The sequence below is a fragment of the Macaca fascicularis genome, chromosome 14 (genome assembly GCF_037993035.2).
Source record: "Macaca fascicularis isolate 582-1 chromosome 14, T2T-MFA8v1.1".
Lineage (NCBI taxonomy): Eukaryota > Metazoa > Chordata > Mammalia > Primates > Cercopithecidae > Macaca > Macaca fascicularis.
In genome coordinates, this window is record NC_088388.1 from 107,587,475 (window position 1) to 107,610,863 (window position 23,389).

Below are 23,389 nucleotides of genomic sequence, written 5' to 3' on the forward strand. Positions count from 1 at the left end.
GCTCTCCCAGGCTTCGCTGACTGCCCCCGTGGGGTGGGGAGATTCGCCTCTGGTGCCGAGGGAAAACTGTGTTAGGCGAGGGTGGAAGTTCTGTCGGACCCGTGGGAGCACGTGGGTGCGCGCAGGCCGCGGAGTGAGCAGCAGCCAGGATTCCGCTCCAGATCGCGCCCCCGCCGCATTTCATTGCCTGGAACGGCCCACGCCCCGCGATGGCCCAGCAGACACCCGGCACACCACAGCGTGGCTGCGCGGCCCCCGCAGCGCACGGACCCCCACCCTGCGCGACCCCAGACCCGCAGCCGAGCCCGTCTGGTATGCGATGGATGGAGAGGGTACCAACTAGTCATCCCAAAGTCCTTTAGAGGGCAACTCGGCGCGGTTTTCTCTTCCCAACCCGCAGCCTCCGCAGCCTCCGCAGCAGCCGCCCGAAGCACCCCCGGGCAGGTGCCCCGCGCGAGCTCCGCGCCTTCCCCGCGGATCCCTGGCCCCTGCTGGACCCAGGCCCAGCACAAGAGAAATGAATTTGCTCTGTACCTGATCCTGTCCTTCTCGGCCCTCCGTAGCTCCTCATTTCTTTCCAGCACCTGAAGGATCTTCCTGGCCTCTTCGTCATTTAAGAAACTGAAATCAAACCCCGGAGGAACTTTCGTCATTTTCTTTACTGTGTGTGAGTTACACTTAAGCTCCTTGGCGCCTCCTGTTAGGAAGGCATTTTTCAACATATACAAGACCAGTTTCACTAACTTGATCCCACAGCCAATAATAAGTCCGTCCCTTTGAAAGTCTAAAACCACAAACCTAGGGAACGCCCACACCTAAAGGGCTCATATTGACAACACCTTAATGACATGTTTCTCAACCTGTCCAACCGAGATGCAAAGTGAACGTCTAAAGGGAGTGAGGGAACCAATCCTGTTCCAAGGGGGGCGGGCCCTCCCTCGTCCCCTCCCTCGTCCCCTCCCTCGTCCCCTCCCTCGTCCCCTCCTTCGATCCCTCCCTCGTTCCCTCCCGTCACCCTCCCCGCCCCCTATCTGAGTTGTTAAGCAAACAAGCCTATATAATTCTGCCTCTAAAGTGAGGCAAGGCTAAGTGTTGGCGCCAAAGTGTTTGCTTTTGCTGTTGCTGTTTGCTCGCAGAACTTGAGCTTGACTAGCAAAGGAGTGAAAAAGAAGGAGATTCATGACTAATCCTCTCTTTCAATAATTAAGAGCCCATAGAAAATAGAATTGCAAGTAGGGTTTGTAACTGGCAAAAGGGTTACTTCGTTTGAAAGACCAGGAAGAACTAAACTCAATTACACTACTGACTGTGGATGAACCTGGCTGAAGGGCGGAAATTATGTATCCTTGGAAACGAATTATTTGCCAAGCTTCTCATCCCGTAGACACCCCCCACCTCCACTGTCCCACAAAAGTCATTCTCAGACTTTAGAAACAAACAAACAAACAAAACAGTTTATGGTATTTTAGGAGAAGACAGCCCAGAAGCAAAGGACGGTAGAAAACACCTGTTAGAAGTTTTCTGTAAGATTTTATTACCATCTTAATAAACTCAGAGAAGTAATGCACGTGCCATTTAAAAATACCTAATCCTCTGGTAATCCTATGAAGCCACGGAAATAGCTTTCCTAGAAAGTCAGTTGTTCCACAATACAATGAAGAATAATGGAAATTTATAAAGATATTCACATATATACATTTTTTTAAATTATCAAGGCTTTTACAGAAAACATGTTTTTATCTTGGCTTCACTTCCTACACAAAAATAACTGTCAGATTGACTTTTCTGTCCCATAGCCTTAATTTGGTCATTTTGAAGACGGTGATGATTACTAACATATAAAATGTACATCTGCATGTATCATTTCTTTTCATGGCACATAAACCCAATTAAAATTCTGTATCTTTATAAGAACATGATATCAAAAATTGCCACTTGTGTTTTGGTCTCTGGGTTACCCCCACTTGATCATCATTATTTAAAACATGCCTAGGCAGCTAGCCATTCAGACAACTTTCTGTGGGTGTCTGTTATTTGTGTGAACCAGGAACCAATTTTGTTCACCTATGGTGTACACAACACAGAACTCCTTTATAAACAGTGTCTGTATTAGTGATCATGTTTTGGGAGTATGTCTTGTATATGGCTCCCAATTTTTCTAGTGTGTTCATTTATTTAGCATACACGTGGGACTTTTCCATATGGTCACTGGTGGGATTTTACACTGTTTCCAGTATATCAGTGAACTGATTTCAACCAACATATCCTGGTGCCTATTACATGAAGGCATCATACACTGTGAACAACACAGTTCTTGTCTTTAGAAAGTTTGTAATCCAGTGGGAGAGAAACACAAATAGAAAGATGACTATGTAACAAAGAACATAACAGAGGAATAAAGAAAATTCCATGAGCACACAGAAAAGTAAGTGGCAACTGAGTGGATGGAGAGAGGATACAGTATTTAGGTTGCTGCATGAAGAGTCAGATTTCAAGAGGAAGAAATAGGGGGTGGTGGGAGGAGATGTGTGAGTCTATTCTAGGCAAGGGGATTAGCATGCTGAATAGCAGAAGTACAGTCTAGGAATTTTCTCATATTCCCTCAACCTCTCTAATGGCCAGACTGAACAAAAGCTTGGAAGCTAGAAAATACTGGAGCATGTTCTGGGATTGGTACATGATCTGTTTTGGCAGAGCATGTAGTCTCCACGGGGGTAAAATCTTCCTCTTTTTATGTAGAAAGCACAAATCTACACATAATACACAGATATACAGTGTATCTGTAGTATTAACATTGCACAAGGGAGGTGATTGTGAAAAAAGGTCTAAAAAGGTTCATTGTGGGGAGAGTAATGAGAAAGGGGTTTAGAAACACTGGGCTAGTGCTCAGAGCACAGTGAGCTGAAATGTAGTCAGGCTGAGCTCTGACTATGAATGCCATGCAATTCTAGACTTCATTGTGTAAGCACTGAGGAGCTCATACAGGTTTTGAGGGTGACAATGATGCAGTTAAAATTGAACTCAGGGCCGGGCGCGGTGGCTCACATCTGTAGTCCCAGCACTTTGGGAGGCAGAGGCAGGCAGATCACAAGGTCAGGAGATCGAGACCATCCTGGCTAACATAGTGAAACCCCGCCTCTACTGAAAATACAAAAAATTAGCCCGGCATGCACGCCTGTAGTCCCAGCTACTCGGGATGCTGAGGCAGGAGAATCGCTTGAACTCGGGAGGAAGAGGTTGCAGTGAGCTGAGATTGCACCAATGCACTCCAGCCTGGGCAACATAGTAAGACTCTGTCTCAAAAAAAAGAAAAAAAAAATTGAACTTTGGGCATATTACTCTGATAGCAATAGACAAGAAGAGTAGAGTGAAGATGGCATCAAGGAAACCATTGTGTTGGAATGCTGATGCAGGAGAAAGGGAAAGAGGACCCAATCAAAGGCAATGTAAGTGAGAGTAGAAAAAGGGTGGAATTCCAAAAATATTGGCTGGATTTGGTAACTCATTAAACAAGAGGATTAAGAAAGAGACACAAAGATGACGCAAGATCTCAAGAGAGGTGTCTAAAAGGAGACTAGTCTATTTGATAGTATGAGAAGCACAAGGTTTGTCCAGAAATCAGTTTTTCAGTTTTTGACACAAGCAGTTTGAGGTATCTACAATTCATCCACATGGCAATTTAAAATGAGAAATGTGGGACTCGAATTCTTGAAACAGGGATGGAGAAGTAGATTGGGAAGTTATCTGCTTAAAAATGGTTGCCAAAACCCTGAGATAGCAAAGGAAGGATGAGGAGCAGAAGCTGAGTTGAGAACTTTGAATGTCCAACCTCATCAGACATCAGCACCAAAACATGCTTCAGCCCTGGGTTGTGGCACAATGGGGCATACCATTGAGAAACTTTTATATTGAGAAATTTACAAGGCATTGGGGACTGGCCTGGAAACCATACAGAATTGTTTTTGTGGAGTTTTAAACACAATGCTCTTACAATTAAAAGAATTCTCCAAAGGTTTGTTTTATGGGCTTATTTAGCCAGTGGCAAGCAGCCATTTTCAATCTTAGTATCTGTAATCCTGGCAACCTTTTGCCCAGGCTCTCAGCTAAATAGATACTCATCAGTTTGGTTTTTAATAGTCACAGCTGGATAGAAAGCAATAATCTTTAGAAATCTCCCATAGTCTCCTACCCTCTCTAGTCTGTTGGCCAAATCCCCGCCAGAGGGCTTAGTTTTTTCCTTCCTTGACAATCACCAAGCCAAGAGACACGCTGATCACATCACTTGCTTGAATGTCTGATTTTTTATTTTTATTTTTATTTTTCTTGAGATGGAGTCTCACTCTGTTGGCCAGGCTGGAGTGCTGTGGCTCAATCTCAGCTCACTGCAACCTCTGCCTCTGGGGTTCAAATGATTCTCCTTCCTCAGCCTCCCAATTAGTTGGGATTACAGGCACACACCACCACACCCAGCTAATTTTTGTATTTTTATTAAAGAATGTGTTTTACCATGTGTTTTACAGCCTGATCTTGAACTCCTGACCTCAGGTGATTTAAATATTAACATAGTTTGCTTTATTATTAGATCAAAGTAATAACACATTATTATCAAAAGTTCTCTGATAACATTCAAGGTTGCTTTTCGTTAGGACTAAACTAAATTGAGCTAAATTTAAAATTACTTGGTAATTCTTTAGAAAGGATTTTTCCTTGATGTGGCAAGGAATGTCTGTCCCAGACAACACCAGTATTACAATTAATGGTGAGTCTCTGAAGTAACAATCATCAAAGGCACCTGCTATTCCCTATATTGTCTAATATTGTTCTGGTAGTTCTAGTTGATACAATAGGGAAGAAAAAAAAACAATGTGATGTAACTCTTAGAAAAGAGAAAATTGATCATAGGTGATAATTATCTACTTAGGAAAAAGACCAAAGAAATCTGTTAAAAAAAATTATTAGAACTAAAAAGGGAGTACAAATTAGTGGCCATGTGTGGCTTCATTCGACAACTATTTACGGAATGTCTACTATCTGTTGGGAAATGTTCTAGGAACTGTGTAGACAAGATGTTCATGCGCTCAAAACATTACCTTCTAATGGATAGAAGTAAATAAATAAATAAATAAACAAACATAAATTTAGAGTGTGATAAGTGCTGTGAACCAAGTAAACAGGGTGGAGGATGGGAGGGATGCAGGGAGGGCTCCAGCCAGAGTGGTCAGTCTGGAGACTGACCCGCATGATGAGATGTCATATGAGCTAAAACCTGAAGGGTAAGAAGCCAGACATGTGAAGAACTTACGGGTACAAATGTCCTCAAATTGGTTGAATAAAATGTGGGTAGAAAGTAGATGTGCGTGCTATTTCTAAGTTCTTTTGAACTTATTTCATCTTCATCTAAGAAATACTCCACAGGGCTCCTTGCCCCAGATAGTGGGCTTGGTGGTTATGGGCATGCAGTGTTTGTTTAACCTGCTGTATCTCAGGCCCTGTGCCGGGTGCTGGAAACACACAGGCATCAAGGTAAACAGGTCTCTGTCTTCAGGGAGTTTGCACTCCCTTGGAAAGAGACAGATAATACATTAGTAAATAAATAAAAGGATTTACCAAGTGTGATAAACGCTACGAAGGAAATTAACAGAGTGATACGGTGGCGAGTAAGTTTGAAGAGGAGGGGATACTCTTACATGGGGTGGTTGGGAAGGCTACCCTGAGGTGACACATAAGCGGTGACCTGAAGCATGTCAAGGATCCAGCTTTGCTAAGACACAGGAGAAGGGCTTTCCAAGCAGAGGCGAGTGCCAAGATACTGAGGCAGGAGAGAGATTTGCAGGCTCTGGGCTAATGTCTCCGGACCATGGTAAAGGCCCGGAAGAGGGACATAAAAAACGAGGTTGGAGAAGTAAGTGTGGGCCTGATAACATAAGGGAGCTAGGCCAAGCAAGGGAGGTTAGATTCCATCCAAAGGACGTGGGCTTGGAGTCAGTAGTCCTTGGTTCAAGTTCTGGCTACACTATTTATTAGATGTGTGACCTTGGGTAGCCATCTCACCTCCTTCCACCTCATAACGTTGTGCAATTAAATGTGCTAGTGTCTGGGAAGTGTGTAGCATATGGTAAGCCCTCCGGAAAAAGAGAGATGGAGAGAGAGAGAGAGAGATCTTCCCAGCTAGGTGGTCAGTGGGATTCTGCCCAGTTTCTACCTCACACCTGGCTGGCTTCTGGGATAATAAAATAAATTTCCAGATGTCATCTCTTCTCTCCCTGCCTCCAAACTAGAGGAACTCTTTTCTCTGGGCAGAACTCACCTCACATTGTATATGACATAAGGATTAAATTGTTTTAAATTGAAAATGTAGCACGATGACACCAACATGCTAAAAGAAAAACAAAAGATATTTTGTAATCCAACCATCCTAATTCAAGGACTGCTTCCATATTTGAATATCATTCTAAAGTTCTTTCTCACGTGTGTGTGTGTGTATAAAGCTATAGCTATAAATCACAATTGTGTATACACATATATACAAATGCTTACTCATAGCACAGTTGTAATCACAGTGTGCATATTTTGATGAAGGCTTTTAATATTATTATGAAAGACCTCTGTAGATTTCACAACCTAACTGGATTTAAAAAAAAGAACCTTCAGTTCTGAAGGTTCTTTGAGAACTTTTGCTTTACAGAAATAAGATTGTTGACTGTTTTTATGTTACCTCAATAACCAGTTCCGGCATTTTATGGTATTCACTCTTTGAATATTTTTCCTTATAGCAATTCTACGTACTTCCATGTGGTTGCCTTTCTGTTTAGAAGAAGTGCCCTTTCAATAACAATCCTTGTGCAGACATCAAGTGACACCTGGAAAAGAAACCTGTTTTTTTGGTTGTTGGGGAGGCTTCTCTTCAGTAAAGAAAGCAGGGTAAGCGAGAGCACTGACAATGCTGATGGCGTGCAGCCTTGAATAACTACTGTGACCCGAGAGAAGGAACGCCATGCCTGCTCTCAATAGATTTTTAAAAGTTTTCAGTAACTCACTTCTTCATAAGCAAAGACCTACATTTGTTTGCTTCTGTAATACTAATCCATTGAACTTGATTTTACTCTTTAAGTCCAGGAGATTGCAATCTGGGTAACTTGGAATCTACAAGGAAGGTGAGAAGAGAGGGCCCTTTCCTATACTTTCCCTTCTATATTGCATGGAGATGGGGGAAAAGGGGACAGAGAGTGGAAGAAAATTCAAATATGGGAGACTGAACCCAGCATCTTCTAAACTTCAAAGAAATGTCCACTTGGAATGAAAGGAGTGAGATTGAAAGTTAAGTTTTCCTTTCTCCATCAACAGCCTAAATACTGGTATGCTGCAGTCTCTTTGCAACCTTTTATTAGATGGATCATTGCAATTGCTTAATATACCACTCACATCTAATCAAATGGTGGCTCCAACTAAATCTGAAGTTTCTTTTTTGTCTCCGTGCATTTTAAAACGTTTATTAATATATTTGGATTTTTTTCTCATTTTGATTCAAGTACCTGGGTTTTAAACTAGAAACAAAATTGTTAACAGTTTAATGTGACTGGCACAGCATGGGGATGATAGTTCTCCAAAACTCGTATTGTGATTTAAAAAGGCAAATTTCCACTAAATAGAATTTGATAATTTCATTTCTTGTTTTTAAATTCATTATCAGGACCTACTAGTGTCTGGGTGGAAGACTTTAAGCAGAGCTAACTGAGTTAACTAACCAATGAAGGCCTTCAGAAATTAACCTTAATTTTAATTTAAATGTATTTTAAGTACTTTTTGGTTCTTCATTTCCTGTACTAGTCATTTGTTCTCATATATGGGGCACACTTCAAACAATACATTAACCACACAGATTTTAGGATTCTAGCCATCCCTTTTTCCACCACACACAATTGTTTTCCTGGTTATCTTTGTTGTCTCACATGGTCAAGTGTTTATTGTCAAGTGACAAGTTCAATGACAAGTACAATGTTATTCAATGCCTTCAAACAGGATAATGACACGTAAGTTTCTAAATACAAGCTGTTGAAAGAACACAAAGAAGTTGTTGCCATGCCTTAAGAAGCAGGCTGAGTCCTGCAGCAGAGCCCATGGATCAACAAGAATTGTTCACCATACAGGGACTTCCTGCGGGTAATAGAATATTCCCACTGGAGTGAAATTTGCCATATATGCTTGTGGTCCTGAGTTAGAATGTCTAACTTGAGTACTAATTGAGCAGAAATGTCAACCCTCTTGGAATAGAGTAATATCTGGGTCTTGCTAAATCCTATTAAACTAATTATTGTGTAGATCAAAATATGCCAGTGCTTTAATTAACTCTATGTTTTAATACCCATAGTCACATGATGGTATGTATCATATTAGACATTCTCCTGATTAAGGAGCTGACTAGATAAACTTTCAAATTAATAGCATACTTCAGTTAATAGTCAGAGGAGAGAAAATGCACTTAACATATAAAGAAATACAAATAGAAATAGTATTTCCAAGACTGACTAAGAAATGGTCACATAAATTTACAACCACACTAGGTACAATCCAAGCTTGTAAACAATAATTTATATAATAATAGATGCCCTTCTACTTCTGGCCTTTTTGTTAAAACCTTAAGTACTGGAATCCAATCAATATTTTTCCTTTCAAGGTGTAGTTTCAAAGTTAAGTATTTAAATATAACAAATAGTAAAATCTATGAAAACTTTGATCATTTCCCCTATATTGTAAATATTTGAATATGAAATGATAGACTCCCTTTCTTTCTTTCTTTTCTCTTTCTTCCTTTCTTTCTTTCTTTCTTTCTTTCTTTCTTTCTTTCTTTCTTTCTTTCTTTCTTTCTTTCTTTCTTTCCTTCTCTCTCTCCTTCCTTCCTTCCTTCCTTCCTTCCTTCCTTCCTTCCTTCCTTCCTTCCTTCCTTCCTTCTTTCCTTCCTTCTTTCTTTTTTCATTTTTATTTTTTTCTACAGGGTCTGACTCTCTCATCCAGGCTGGAGTGCAGTGGTGCAATTTCAGCTCACTGCAACCTCCACTTCTTGGGCTCAAGCTATCCTCCCACCTCAGACTCCCGAGTAACTGGGTCTACAGGTGTGAGCCACCAGGCTCGGCTAATTTTCATATTTTTTGTAGAGAATGGGTTTCACCATGTTGGCCAGGCTGGTCTTGAACTCCTGGGTGAAGCAATCCACCCACCTCAGCCTCCCAAAATACTATGATAATAGGCAAGAGCCACCGTGCCTGCCCTGAAATGATAGACTCTTTACATCTCTTTCCTATTTGCTTTTAAGACTGGTCCAACTGCAATGACATGGGAACAATTTAATGTGCTTCCCCTCATGGCTTATCAAATTGTTCCCTTGAAACACTACTGTATCCTGCATCCATTTGCAATGCAGCCATCCATTCATTTATTCTGGGTTATTTTCACTACTTCATTTAGGGTTATTTTTGTTCATTCCATCATTCAACAGATATTTATTAGGCACCTGCTGTGTGCCAGAGACTGTTCTACAGCTGTTCTTTACCTCTCTATTCTAATTTCTCTTTTCAGTTTAATTGCCTCCAAATTCCTTCTTTGATAGCTTTCAGTGGTTATTTGCCCCCATCTCCTACACCCCTCTTTTTGAGGGGTGTATCCAATGTAGATTTATGTTATCCAGCAATTTTCCAGAAAGGCAAATAACTTGGGCCAGAGGGGTTTCTCCCATGTAACTCACTGTCCGCCTGGGACTCCCACTAAAATTGTCTTTTTTTTTTTTTTTTTTGGAGATGAGGTCTCATTCTGTTTTCCAGGCTGCAGTACAGTGGCCAGATGGCAGCTCACTGCAGCCTTGACTCCAGGGGCTCAAGCGAGTCTGCCATGCTAGCCCCCAAGTGACTGGGACTACTGGCATGAGCCATCACTGCACCCATCTAAAACTGTCTTTAACATAAAGCAGATTATAAGGGGTCAGTAGGATGAGAAAGGAAAATAGAAACCCAATCCTTACTGCAAATACTATGCAAATCATAATACTTTCTCAGGTTGGTTTAAAAATCATATTTCAATAGATACAGGTGATATAGTGTGGCTCTGTGTCCCAACCCAAATCTTGTCGCGAATCGTAATCCCCATAATCCCCACGTATTAAGGGCAAGACCCGGTGGGAGGTGATTGGATCACGGGGGAGATTTCCTCCATACTGTTCTCGTGATAGTGAGTGAATTCTCGCAAGATGTGATGGTTTTAAAAGCGCCTGGCATTTCCCCTGCTTGCTCTTCTCTCTCCTGCCACCATGTGAAAAACACCTCTCTTTTCGCTTTGTCTTCTGCCATGACTGTGAGTTTCCTGAGGCCTCCCCAGCCATGTGGAACGGTGAGTCAATTAAACCTCTTTCCTTTATAAATTACCCAGTCTCGGGTAGTTCTTTATAGCAGTGTGAGAACAGACTACTACAATAGGGTTGCCTTTCGGATTGCTGAAAATATTTTGGAACTAGATAGAGGTGCTAGTTGTACAACACTGTGAATGTGCTAAATGCCGTTGGTTTGTTCATTTTAAAATGATTAATTTTATGTTACGTGAACTTCACTTTAATAAAAACAATTTTTAAATCATATTTCACAGCAGGCATGGTGGCTTATATCTGTAATCCTAGCGACTCAGGAGACTGAGGCAGGAGAATTGCTTGAGGCCAGGAGTTGGAGGCCAGCCTGAGCAACATAGTGAGAATCTGTTTCTTAAAAAAATTTTTTTTAAATCATATTTCACTACTTTTATCCATGTTGATAACATTGTGAACCTCCCCATCCTCACTGCAGTAAGCTAGGGGATAGTCCAAATATAAGCTCAGTGCATTAAGCTTAATGCCGTTATTAACTCAAGCTTCTCAAAATGTGAAGTTAAATTTAGTAGGACAGCATTAAGCCAAAGAGGCTGTAAACACTGGCAAGATACAACCCCTCTGTTCTGTGTGGGATAGCCCATTTGCTCCACATGACTCTGTTCTGTATGGGAGAGCCCATTTGCTCCATGTGACTCTGAATGCTGGAATGCATATGGCCTCCACCTGTGGGCAGAGAGCAGTTCCTAACAACTACCTAACAATGCTAAGGTGCAAGACTTCCTTATGGATTGACCTGGAGGAGAGAAAGGCTGTTTCCAGGAGGAGCAAACAGATTTCAGAGATCTCCAGGAAAAGATGGCTGGGATTCTGGAATGATGAGGAAGTAGAACAGGCTGTTACTCACGAGTTGATATTTGTTAGAAATGGATCTAGTGGTCAGGTCAGAAAAGAAGATCTGATGGTAGTAGATCTGTTTCATATTTTTTAAGGGCAGACAGTTGGTTTTGCTACATTTAATTGAAGAAAGGGCTGAATAGGCCTTGTGCAGTGGTTCCCGCCTATAATCTTTGAGAGGCCGAGGTGGGAGAATTACTTGAGCCCAGGAGTTTGAGACCAGCCTGGGCACCATGGTGAAACCCCATCTCTACAGAAAAAAAAAAAAAAAAAATTAGCTGGGCGTGGCAGTGTGTGCCTGTAGTCCCAGCTACTCAGGTGGCTGAGGTGGAGGATCACTGGAGCCCAGGCAGTCAAAGGCTGCAGTGAGCCAAGATTGTGCCACTGCATTCCAGCCTGGGTTACACAGCAAGACCCTGTCTCAAAAGAAAGGCGGCGGTGGGGGCTGGGGCGGGGGAGGAAGGCTGAGTATTTTTACCAATTAAAAGAAAACTATTTCCTTTTATTTCATCCTACCCTGATTACCCTACTCAGCCTCTTGGTAATGTCTGCATTTGTTTTATGTGTATTATTATTGCAAATTAGAACTCAGAGAGAAGATGTTCACAGTTAGGAGGCCTGAGTCTTACTCCTTTTCTGTAAGTAAGTGTTCTGGTTTATAGATGACAAGATGGGATGTCAAGGGGAATGTGGAGATGACTTTTAACGAATATGACACTAAGACAGGCAGAAAAGTGGTACGGAAGTAGGTGTTAAGGCCAAGGAGAATGCCAATGCCTGAGGGTCCTGAGACCCCAGGGTCAAAGGGAAGAAGGCAACACAAGAAGTGGCTACTACCTGTGGTCAAGAAGGAAATTCAGGTTATGAGGATGAAATCAGTTTTAGGTTAAACGGGAAAGGAACACTCACATAAAGGTCTGTAAGTGTACAGGAAATTTTAGTTAAATTAATAAGTGTTTCAGTCACCATAAAATAGGTAAATAGAGAAATAGGCTTGGTTGGGTGGAGATGAATCGGATGGGATTAACTTAGAAGGGACTGAGACTAAGTAAGAGAAGTAAGAGGTGAGTGGAAGGCTGGGTGCGGTGGCTCAAGCCTGTAATCCCAGCACTTTGGGAGGCCAAGGTGGGTGGATCACGAGGTCAGGAGATGGAGACCATCCTGGCTAACACGGTGAAACCCCGTCTCTACTAAAAAATACAAAAAAACTAGCTGGGCAAGGTGGCAGGCGCCTGTAGTCCCAACTACTCGGGAGACTGAGGCAGGAGAATGGTGTAAACCCGGGAGGCGGAGCTTGCAGTGAGCTGAGATCCGGCCACTGCACTCCAGCCTGGGTGACAGAGCGAGACTCCGCCTCAAAAAAAAAAAAAAAAAGAGATGAGTGGACAGGAGGGAGATTCTCTAAGAACAAGATCACTGGGATTGGGATGCGTTCTTAGCCAATAGAAAAAAAATTCTGGGACAAGAGTATCAAACCAATGATCCCCAAAGTTCTAGGTAGAAACGGGGTGTGATGGTGCAGCACCTTGAAAGGGTGCCTCAAGGTGCAGACCCTTTCCCTGCTATTGGATTTTAGCCCATCATTTCCAGAAAGAATTGATCACAAAAGCAGTGACCCTGCTGCTGGGGCTCTTCTCATCCTCCAAAGACTGAGTGTCTGAGCAGTGCTGGCTTGGGGTTACAAGTGAAAGCCACGGAAAATAGCTGCCTAGGTCCAACATAGGAGATGTGATTCTTATAAAAATTATACTGTTGATATAATAGAGTAGTTGTTCTCAACTGAGGCTGATTTTGTCCCTTGGGGTCATTTGCCAATGTCTAGAGACATTTTTCACTGTTACCTGTGGGAAGAGAAGTGATACCAGCATCTATAGGGTAGAGGGCAGAGATGCTGCTAAACATCCTACGTTGTACAGGACAGCCCCCCTCCTATGCCCAGCAAAGAATTATGTGGTCCAAAATGTCAGCAGTGCTGAGGCCAAGAAACTTTGCGTTAGAGCAGTTTGGATTCAGAGAACCTAGGTTGTGGGATGTACTCAACTCATTGCTAACTCTGCATCCTTTGAAAAGCTACTCTGATGCTTAATGTGCTTGCCATGCCTACTGTATAGTGGGCATATATGATGAATCATTCTGAAAAGGATGACGAGAAATACAAATGTAATAATTCAGCAGCAGAGGCAGGACTGCAGAACCTCCCTGCCAATTCTGTGAGGCAGGATTGCAGCAGCCTCTGTGCTGGCCTCCAGCCTCCAGTCTCAGCCCTTTTTAGTCCATTGTTTTTTTGGTTTTTTGTTTTTTGTTTTTTTTTTTTGAGACGGAGTCTCGCTCTGTTGCCCAGTCTGGAGTGCAGTGGCCGGATCTCAGCTCACTGCAAGCTCCGCCTCCCGGGTTCACGCCATTCTCCTGCCTCAGCCTCCTGAGTAGCTGGGACTACAGGCGCCCGCTACCTCGCCCGGCTAGTTTTTTGTATTTTTTAGTAGAGACGGGGTTTCACCGTGTTAGCCAGGATGGTCTCGATCTCCTGACCTTGTGATCCGCCCATCTCGGCCTCCCTAGTCCATTGTTTGAAATGGAAAGCAGACTTGTTTTTCGGAAATATTTCTTTCAGCCTATGTTCTGCTATATGACTTCCCTAATCAGGAATTTGTGAGATCTCACCATCATCTTCTTCTTTTTTTAAAAATAGAGACAGGTTCTCACTCTGTTGCTCAGGCTGGAGCACAGTGGTGCGATCATAGCTCACTGTTACCTCGAACTCCTGGTTTCAAGCGATCCTCCCTCCTAAGCTTCCCAAAGCACTGGAACTGCAGGTGTGAGCCACTGCGCCCAGCCTCACCAACACCTTTCTACATCACATCTCCAAACTGCCTGGCTCTAAAGCCAGTCATGGTGTGACCTTGTTAAACCTCCCACACCAGTCCCTGTCAGGCATGCTTGCTCAGACAGCTGGTTTCCTCCTCGTGAACCCTGTCTTTGCTCAGACTCTTTCCCCACCTTCTGCTCCCCAATCTCCACTCCACTTATCTCTTTCTTACCCATTCTAAGGCTTGACTCAGCTTTACTTCCCTTACAAAGCCCTCTGTACCTGCTCCAACCCCCCTGCCTTACTTTTCCGAAAGTTTTTCACCTACTAACCAGCCCCACACAATTTAATATCAACTTACTCACCTTTTTTAAAAAAATGGATTTTAAATTTGGGTTCTCTAATGAGCTTGCAAACTCCTTGATTTTATAATAAGCCCTTTAAAGACAGGTTCATACTGAGGACTCGGCTCAAGTCTCACTTTGTGCAAGAAGCTTTTCCCAACCCTTCCCCTTATGATTCACCCCTGCCTGACGACACCTTCCCTCAAGCCTCCTCTCCTCATACAGGCTTTTTTCATAGCACCTAGAACTCTTTATGGCACTTTTTGTTTACATACCTTTTCCCACTAGCTAAGCAAAAACTCTAAAGCAGGAACCAAGGAACCATATCTTAATTACACTCTGGTCCAGGTTCAATTTTGTCATACCACTTACAGATTTTTAAAAATTTGTAAACCATTGAAAACATTTCCATTTACCTTCTCAGACTACAAAGATCTTAAACGATGGACTTTTCATTGTGACCACCTAAGAGTCCTCAAACCAAGACTCAAGAGAAGTAGGAGGTCTAAGAACCTCTGTCTCAGGAAATCTTTTGAAATATGAATCCGAGAACAAACAGAAGTACATCAGCTGTTCCAGGCAATAGACTGATACAACATACACATAAAAATCACTAATGAAAAATATCACTAGCTAGTATCTGTTAGAAAAAGAGAAGAAGAGCTTCATTTCTCTTTCTGCTTTTCACTCATGCCTTGAAAAGCTGAAGTAGCTGAAAGACAGAAATAATTCTAGAATACAATACTGGGAGTACGCAATATTAACATCGAGAATAAGAATTATTTTTCAAACTGACTTAGGCCTATGTTTATTAAACGTCTTATTATTTTTAGTGTGGGATGCATATGGAGTCAACTAGAAAAGAATTAATCATAATTTTTCCTCATTCAAGGTAAAAATATCCTCCAAACAAAACATTTTTGCATCAATACATAACTATCAGAGCATCAAACAATTAGAAACCATGTCATTGCTAGTACTTACATCTGGGTGGTTGGAAATGATGATGTGACTGGCATGGTGGCTCTACGATGTACTAACCATTGTCTTTGTTTTGTCTGGCTTATATATATGTGCTTTTCTAATCTGCATGTATAATTGCCTAAACGCCAAGCAATTATCCACTTTCCTCACACAGTGATTTATACATGCAGGAATCCCTCCCCTTCACTAATCTTTCAAACCTCCACCCGGAGTTGCATCAAACAAGGGCCCAAGTACCTGCCAAATGCCTTCTCTTAGACTAAATCATACATTTCTAACTAATCTCAGTATATCCTTACATTGTATATCCTTTGAACACTAGTATTTCTCAAAAGATTATCTGAGGATCAGAATCACCTGGGTTGCTTGTTAAAAATGCAAATTCCTGGGTCCACCCAGACCTACTGAATCAAACTCATTAGTAGTACCAGGAATCTGCATTTTCAACAAGTACTGTCTGACAATGCATATGCATGAGAAGGTTTGTAGACACAAGTTTTTTGGTTTTCAAATTTTACTTTCCTAAAGATTTGAGGCTCATTACCTCACAATAGTATAGTACAAAATAAAGGTGTTTTTGTGATTACCAAATTGTCAAAATGGACATTCAGGACAAGCGAATATTCTGGAAATAGAAGAAGCTTTAAATACACAACTAATTTTTTTTTTTTTTTTTTTTTTAAGATGGAGCCTCGCTCTGTCGCCCAGGCTGGAGTGCAGTGGTGTGATCTCAGCTCACTGCAACCTCTGCCTCCCCGGTTCAAGCAATTCTCCTGCCTCAGCCTCCCTAGTGCTGGGATTACAGGCATGTGCCACCACACCAGGCTAAGTTTTGTATTTTTAGTAGAGACAGGATTTCACCATGTTACCCAGGCTGGTCTTGAACTCCTGGGCTCTAGCGATCTGCCTGCCTTGCCCTTCCAAAGTGCTGGGATTACAGGCATGAGCCACCATTCCAGTTCCACCACTGGAACTGCAGTTCCAGTGCTTTGGGAAGCTTAGGAGGGAGGATCGCTTGAAACCAGGAGTTCGAGGTAACAGTGAGCTATGATCGCACCACTGTGCTCCAGCCTGAGCAACAGAGTGAGAACCTGTCTCTATTTTTAAATAGCCACCCACAACTATTAAACTTAGCTCTCCCTAAATGTTCCTCCATGTGTTGTTGAATGTGTATTTGCTGAGTATAGGAAGGAAGTTTTCCATGCCTCTCTGCAGCTCCTTCCCAGAAGCTAAGGGAATTGGGCTAATACCTATTTGGTGGTGTAGAAAATTACTCAAGCAAGGCCGGGCGCGGTGGCTCATGCCTGTAATCCCAGCACTTTGGGAGGCCGAGGAGGGCGGATCACAAGGTCAGGAGATGGAGACCACGGTGAAACCCCGTCTCTACTAAAAATACAAAAAATTAGCCGGGCGCGCCGTGGCGGGCGCCTGTAATCCCAGCTACTCAGGAGGCTGAGGCAGGAGAATGGCGTGAACCCAGGAGGCGGAGCTTGCAGTGAGCCGAGACCGCGCCACTGCACTCCAGCCTGGGCCACAGAGCGAAACTCCGTCTCAAAAAAAAAAGAAAAAGAAAAGAAAAAAGAAAATTGCTCAAGCAGAGATTGCAAAGACTTCTGTCTTAGAGAGCTGCTCTCCGCAAGACAAAGTCACATCCTCGGGCCCAGTGCGGTGCCTTGCACCTGTAAACCCAGCTAGTTGGGAGGCTGAGGCAGGAGGATCACATGAGCCTAGGAATTGGAGGTTACAGTGAGCCATGATCATGTCCGGGTGACAGAGCAAGATCCTGTCTCAAAAAACAAAACAAAACAAAAGACAAAGTCAAATTCTCCCTGTGAGGCGGTGGGGGGAACAGAGAAGGGGGAGGAGAAAAGGAGGAAAAGGAGAGGGAGGAGAAAGAGAGGAAAGAGGAGGAGAGGGAGGAAGAAGAGAGAGAAAGGAGGAGAAAGAGGAAGGGAAAAAGAAGAGAAAGAAAGAAGAGGAAGCAAGCCCAGGGCTGAAGGCTGATTCCAGCAACCACCGTCCTTGAGAATTATTCCTGCCTGAATTAGTCCTCTATACTCAAACTCCTTTTGAGATCTTGGTATCTCACAACGATACATGAACTTTGCCGATATTATCTTATGTATGTGGCTCTTAAGCAGGGGCAGTTTCTCTTCACACCCACCCCAGTAGGGACATTCGGTCATGACCTAGACATTTTTGATTGTCACAACTCCAGGGGTGGGGTGGGGAGGGATTGGTGGTAGAGGGGGTGGGTGACTACAGGCATCTAGTTCTTAGAAAACAGAGATCCTGCTAAACCTCCTTCAATGCTCAGGATGGCCCCTGAAGATAAGGAATCATTCAGTCCAAAAGGTCAATGGTGTAAGGTTGAGCAACTTTGTTCTATTTGATATTGTTCTGCCTGATCAGCCTGATATGTGACCCTGGTCATTCCCTACCTCCCATCCCATTCCCTTTGCTATCAACTGGAACATGTTTCTGTTTACGTCTTCCACCCACAGATGTAATGCCCTTTCCATCTTAATTCAGCATTTATTATGCACTGTGGCCATAACTTTTGCAGTCTGAGGTGTAAGAGCAAGACTAGCACACATTTCTATTTTCTCCTTCAAAATTTCACTGATAGAAGATTCGTTTTTATCATTGATCTTAGCAACCCCTCTCATTGGATGAATTTTTTTCTTTCCTTATTAAGTTGAGAACTCTCACCCTTTCACTTAAAGGAAGCACTTTACAACTTCTCTTTGGCATGTCTGAATTTCCAGCATCAGTACTGTTGCACTTTGGGGCCATTATGAAATAAAACAAGGGTGACTTGAACACGAGCACTGTGAGGCCTCAACCGTCATTCTGATAATCAAGATAGCTGGTAAGTGACTAAGGTGCAGGGAATGTAGACAGGATGGATATACTGGACAAAGGGAGGATCCATATCCTGCGTGGGATGGAGCAGGATGGTGTGAGATTTCATCACGCTACTCAGAAAAGTGTGCAATTTAACACTTAGGAATTGTTTATTTCTCGAAGTTTCCATTTTATATTTTCGGACCGCAGTTGCAGAAAGTGCTGTCTTAGATAAAGGGGACCTATTGCCTGTGGGCTCATGAGCAGCTAGGGTAAAAAAGAGGCTCAGCCTCTTTTTTTTCTGCAGGTTCCCCTACAGAAAAGCTCCCCTGCAGAAAAGGTTATTTCTCTCCATTTTCTTCCTTTTTAATTTTTTAAGTTGATTAATTAATTGATTTTTTAGATAAGGTCTTGCTCTGTCACCCAGGCTGGAGTGCAGTGGCACAGTCAAGGTTCACCGCAGCCTCAATCTCCTGGGCTCAAGTGATTCTCCCACCTTGGCCCCCCAAGAAGCTGGAACTACAGGCAGGCATGTGCCACCATGCCCAGCGAATTATTTTTTATTTTTTATTTTTAGAGAGGGTGCTTTGCCATGTTGTCTAGGCTGGTCTTGAACTCCTGAACTCAAGCAATCCGCCCTTGGCCTCACAAAGTGCTAGGATTAGGGAGGTGAGCCGCCACGGCCCCTTTTTTAGATAAGCTGATTTTCAGACCTCATTGAAGAACTGAGTAAAATAATAAAATTCCAGGTAATTCTTATAGCTATTTTTTATTTACCCTTGAAAGTGATTTTGATATTTTTATTGATACACTTCTCTGCCAAACATTTGCCTGACCTGCCTTTCTAAATGTAGCTATTTGGAATGGATCTGCAGACCCTATGGTGGTGGTGGACAGGAAGTACCCAGGAGAACGCAGAATTGGAGGGGAAGAAAGGAAAAGAGTGTCATACTCTGGTGATCACGCCATGCTTTTATAAGATATGGATTACCACAATAGCCACAACATTTTGTTTCATTTTTTTTTTCTTTGGAGTGAGGGGATAAGAAACTAAAATGAATATTCTATTTGACAATGTTTGCTTCGGACTTGAAAAATCCATCATGTGCAAAATGCCAAGCCTCAAACAGGACAGCAGACTACCCAGGATTTTGAATAATTTAATTCAGTATTTATGCCCATCCTAGGAACATGGTGAGGAGTCACAGATCAAAAGTGCTGCATTCTCCCACTTTCCTGTAATATAATAGCTACAATTTATTATATTAATTATATTATTAATCCTTTTAATGTATTTTCTTATTAATCTCTGCAGATATTCTGTGAAGATTATTACCCACATTTCACAGCTCTAAGAAGCACATTTTCCCACCACTGAATGTCTCTGAAACTAAGACGGATCATATAATGTCCCATAGTCACTGTCCACAAGACAGCAGCTATACACTGATTGTCACTGCCCGCTCATCAGCAAATTTGGTTGTCACTTTTTGTGGCATGAAAGTAGCAGCATCGAAGTATGGCTTGGAGGAAAATCTTGGAGGCAATTGTAGGGTTGTCTTGTAGGAACTAAGCATCATAAATGTTATTGATAGCATAGAAGCCAATATTATATAGAAAAGTGGGTACATCGGTGACCGTGAGTCAACAGCAATTCAGAAAAGTCTTACCGGGCAGATCACCTGAGGTCAGGAGTTCGAGACCAGCCTGGCCAACATGGTGAAACTCCGTCTCTACTAAAAATACAAAAATTAGCCAGGTGTGGTGGCGTGCGCCTGTAGTCCCAGCTACCTGGGGAGGCTGAGGCAGGAGAACTGCTTGAACCCAGGAGGCAGAGGTTGCAGTGAACTGAGATGGCGCCACTGCACTCCAGCTTGGGCGACAGAGCGAGACTCTGTTTTAAAATAAAAGAAAAGAGTCTTACTATGTTGTATTTGAGGAATAATACATTAAGTAATTTATTTTGCTAAGATTTTTATTTTTATCTCTGCATTAGGGTGACATATGATTAAAACCTGTCTAAATGTATTGAAAGAGCTCTTTCAATAAGTATGAAATGAAAATTCTACATTACAAGAAAGCATTGTGTCTTAATGGCAGTGTTTTTTTACTTGTACATGAAAGAACAATGAGTCTTACAATATATGGATTATTAGATTCATTGAAATATGGTATTCTCCCCTTCCTGTCCATAAAGAAAATGAGCCTTAACGATATAATCTTGTGCAAGGTCACAAAACTATGAAGTGGCAGAACTAGGATGTGACCCTATGTCTCCCATACTCCAAAACCTGTGCTTATTTTCCACTGCATTGTATTGAGCCTCTACTGAATTTTTATTAAAAATCACAGACTACTCTGTTTATTTTCACTAACATTTTGTGGATCTAGAATGAGAACTAACTAATGTTGTTTTAATCTTCCTAAGTTCTTTTACAATGTGATACATGAACTCAATAAATTTATTTATTTATTTATATTTTTTTTGAGACGGAGTCTCCCTCTGTCGCCCAGGCTGGAGTGCAGTGGCCGGATCTTGGCTCACTGCAAGCTCCGCCTCCCGGGTTCACGCCATTCTCCTGCCTCAGCCTCCCGAGTAGCTGGGACTACAGGCGCCTGCCACCTCGCCCGGCTAGTTTTTTGTATTTTTTAGTAGAGATGGGGTTTCACCATGTTAGCCAGGATGGTCTCGATCTCCTGACCTCGTGATCCACCCGTCTCGGCCTCCCAAAGTGCTGGGATTACAGGCTTGAGCCACCACGCCCGGCCTAAATTTATTAATAAGACTTTTGACTTTGTGGAAGCAAAATTTAACTCTTTGTTTCTATTTTACGGGAGCTCGTCCAAACATTTTGAAATTTGAAAGAAGGAATCAACATTTACTAAGCTTCAGTTAGGCCAGGCATGGTGGCTCATGCCTGGAATCTCAGTACGTTGGGAGGCCGAGGTGGATGGATCACTTGAGGTCAGAAGTTTGAGACCTGTCTGGCTAACATGGCGAAATCCCGTCTCTACTAAAAATGCAAAAATTAGCTGGCCATGGTGGTGTGCGCCTGTAATCCCAGTTACTAGGGAGGCTGAGGCAGGAGAACCTCTTGAACGCAGGAGGCAGAGGTCGCAGTGAGCCGAGATGGCGCCATTGCACTCCAGCCTGGGTGACAGAGCAAGACTCCGTCTCAAAACACACACACACACACACACACACGAGGAAACAGAGTCACAGTATTTAGATAATTCATCTAAGGACAACTGCCAGTAAGTGGCAAAACTGGGACACAGTTCTTTTGACTGTCAGTGTGGATTTACCTCCCCAATATGCAAAAGCAATAAAATGTATTAACTTATCATTATTAAATGCTACTGAACCAAAGTTACATGTGTCTGGCAAGGAAGAATTAAATGCAAATTTTTTTCCTATACATATACTTATTTTATGTTGTAGTGTTTGGTGTTAAATAGCATGGCAGGTTCTTCTCAGGCAACCACAGCCAGACATAAAATTATCCTGTTACTAACTCCACAGTGATACTCATGTGAGTTGTTTTTGTTTTTGTTTTTTTTTAACTTTTATTTTTTGGAGACAGTCTCGCTCTGTCACCCAGGCTGGAGTGCAGTAGTGCAATCTCGGCTTACTGCAACCTCCGCCTCTCGGGTTCAGGTGATTCTAGTGCCCTCCTGTGTAGCTGGGATTACAGGTGCACGCCACCACGCTTGGTTAATTTTTTGTATTTTTAGTAGAGACGGGGTTTCGCGATGTTGCTCAGGCTGGTCTCAAACTACTGGGCTCAGGCAATCTGCCCACTTCAGCCTCCAGAGTGCTAGGATTACAGGCATGAGCCACTGTGCCTGGCCTTATGTGAGTATTAATGCTGCATTAGGTTTCTCAGTATCCCTGCTTCCATTGACAAAGGAGCAATTTCACGCTGTGCTCTGATTAGAAGCATTGGAGATGTCCACTGAACCTTTAAAGCAGGGTTCCTAACCCCAGGGTCACATAGCAGCAGGTGAGTTCATATTTTAGAGAAGTCAGAAGTGTTTGTGAGTTTCTATTTCAGAGAAGTCAAGCTATTCATTCTTGTATAAGTTATTATCAGATTAAACTTCAAAATCCTTTGTACTTCTAGATTGGGAAGTACTTTTAGGTTGGGCATGGTGGCTCACGCCTGTAATCCCAGCACTTTGGAAGTCTGAGGCAGGAGGATCCGTTGAGCCTGAGAGTTTAAGACCAGCGTAGGCAACACAGGGAGACCCTGTCTCTACAAGAAATTTTTAAAAATTAGCTGGGCATGATGGTGTGTGCCTGTTGTACCAGCTACTCCCAGCTACTCATGAGGCTGTGACAGGAGGATCACTTAAGTCTGGGAGGTCAAGGCTAGGTGACACAGCGAGACCCTGTCTCAAAACAAAACAAAACAAACTTTAAAAAAAAGTACACAAATAACAAGATTAAGATGATCATACACAGTTTACTTATATAAGTAGTAAAATTTAAGAAGCTGTTATACAGTCAGATTTCATTATTGTGTTAATGCTCAGTGAGACACGCCAAATGAATTATTATTGTACTGAACAGGCAGAACATGTAGAGCCTACTTGTGCTGATGAGTCATGATTTTTAAGTTTCCGCTTATAATGCGTATCAATCAGTCACTATGTGATGACTAAATTAAAATTGGTAAAAGACATTATAGCCGTTAATAATGGGGGAAGAAATTATGTTTTATGCTCTATTCTTACTCTACTCAGATCATTACAGAGCAGGAAGCTCTGAAAAAAATGGCCAGAGTACCATCCAATAGTCTAGTCTGGGCCACACTTATAGAGATGTATATACAAGTATTGGTTATTTGGTAACTCTCCAGGTCAACAAGTGGCATGAGAAGAAGGTGCTCCTGAAAGAAGTATTAAGGATAGTGTCAAGGCAGTTCAAGAAGTTTATGTGAAGGGCCTCCCCTTAGCCCAGCATGTCAAAGTTGAGAAATGCATTACTTCATTCACTTATTCATGCGTCAACTATATCCTGGACATCCCTTGTGTGGAAGACACCTTGTGGGAAGCCAAAATTGCTAAAGATATTAGCTAGTAGAGAAAACTTAGTTGTGCTACTCTCTACATAAAAAGGTTGAAAAGGACTGAAATGGACAAGTGCCCTATTTCTTTCTTACC

The 23,389-nt window shown here is 42.5% G+C and overlaps 1 protein-coding gene and 1 long non-coding RNA gene across 11 annotated transcripts in view; one reads left to right on the forward strand and one right to left on the reverse strand.

Moving 5' to 3' along the window:
- EXPH5 (exophilin 5) overlaps nt 1-800 on the reverse strand; it is an 85,526-nt gene extending 84,726 nt beyond the window's left edge. For all 9 annotated transcript variants that reach the window (XM_074015169.1, XM_074015161.1, XM_015435672.4 and 6 more), the window contains exon 1: nt 535-800. Coding sequence is in view for 5 of the 9 variants with exons in the window: in XM_074015161.1 (XP_073871262.1) it covers nt 535-722 (188 nt within the window). In the remaining 4 variants the exon portion in view is untranslated. The remainder of the gene's footprint in view (nt 1-534) is intronic.
- Nucleotides 801-10,276: 9,476 nt separating this feature from the next.
- LOC135967281 (uncharacterized) overlaps nt 10,277-23,389 on the forward strand; it is a 39,674-nt gene continuing 26,561 nt past the window's right edge. For both annotated transcript variants that reach the window (XR_010581265.2, XR_012423677.1), the window contains exon 1: nt 10,277-10,377. This is a non-coding gene — a long non-coding RNA (uncharacterized lncRNA). The remainder of the gene's footprint in view (nt 10,378-23,389) is intronic.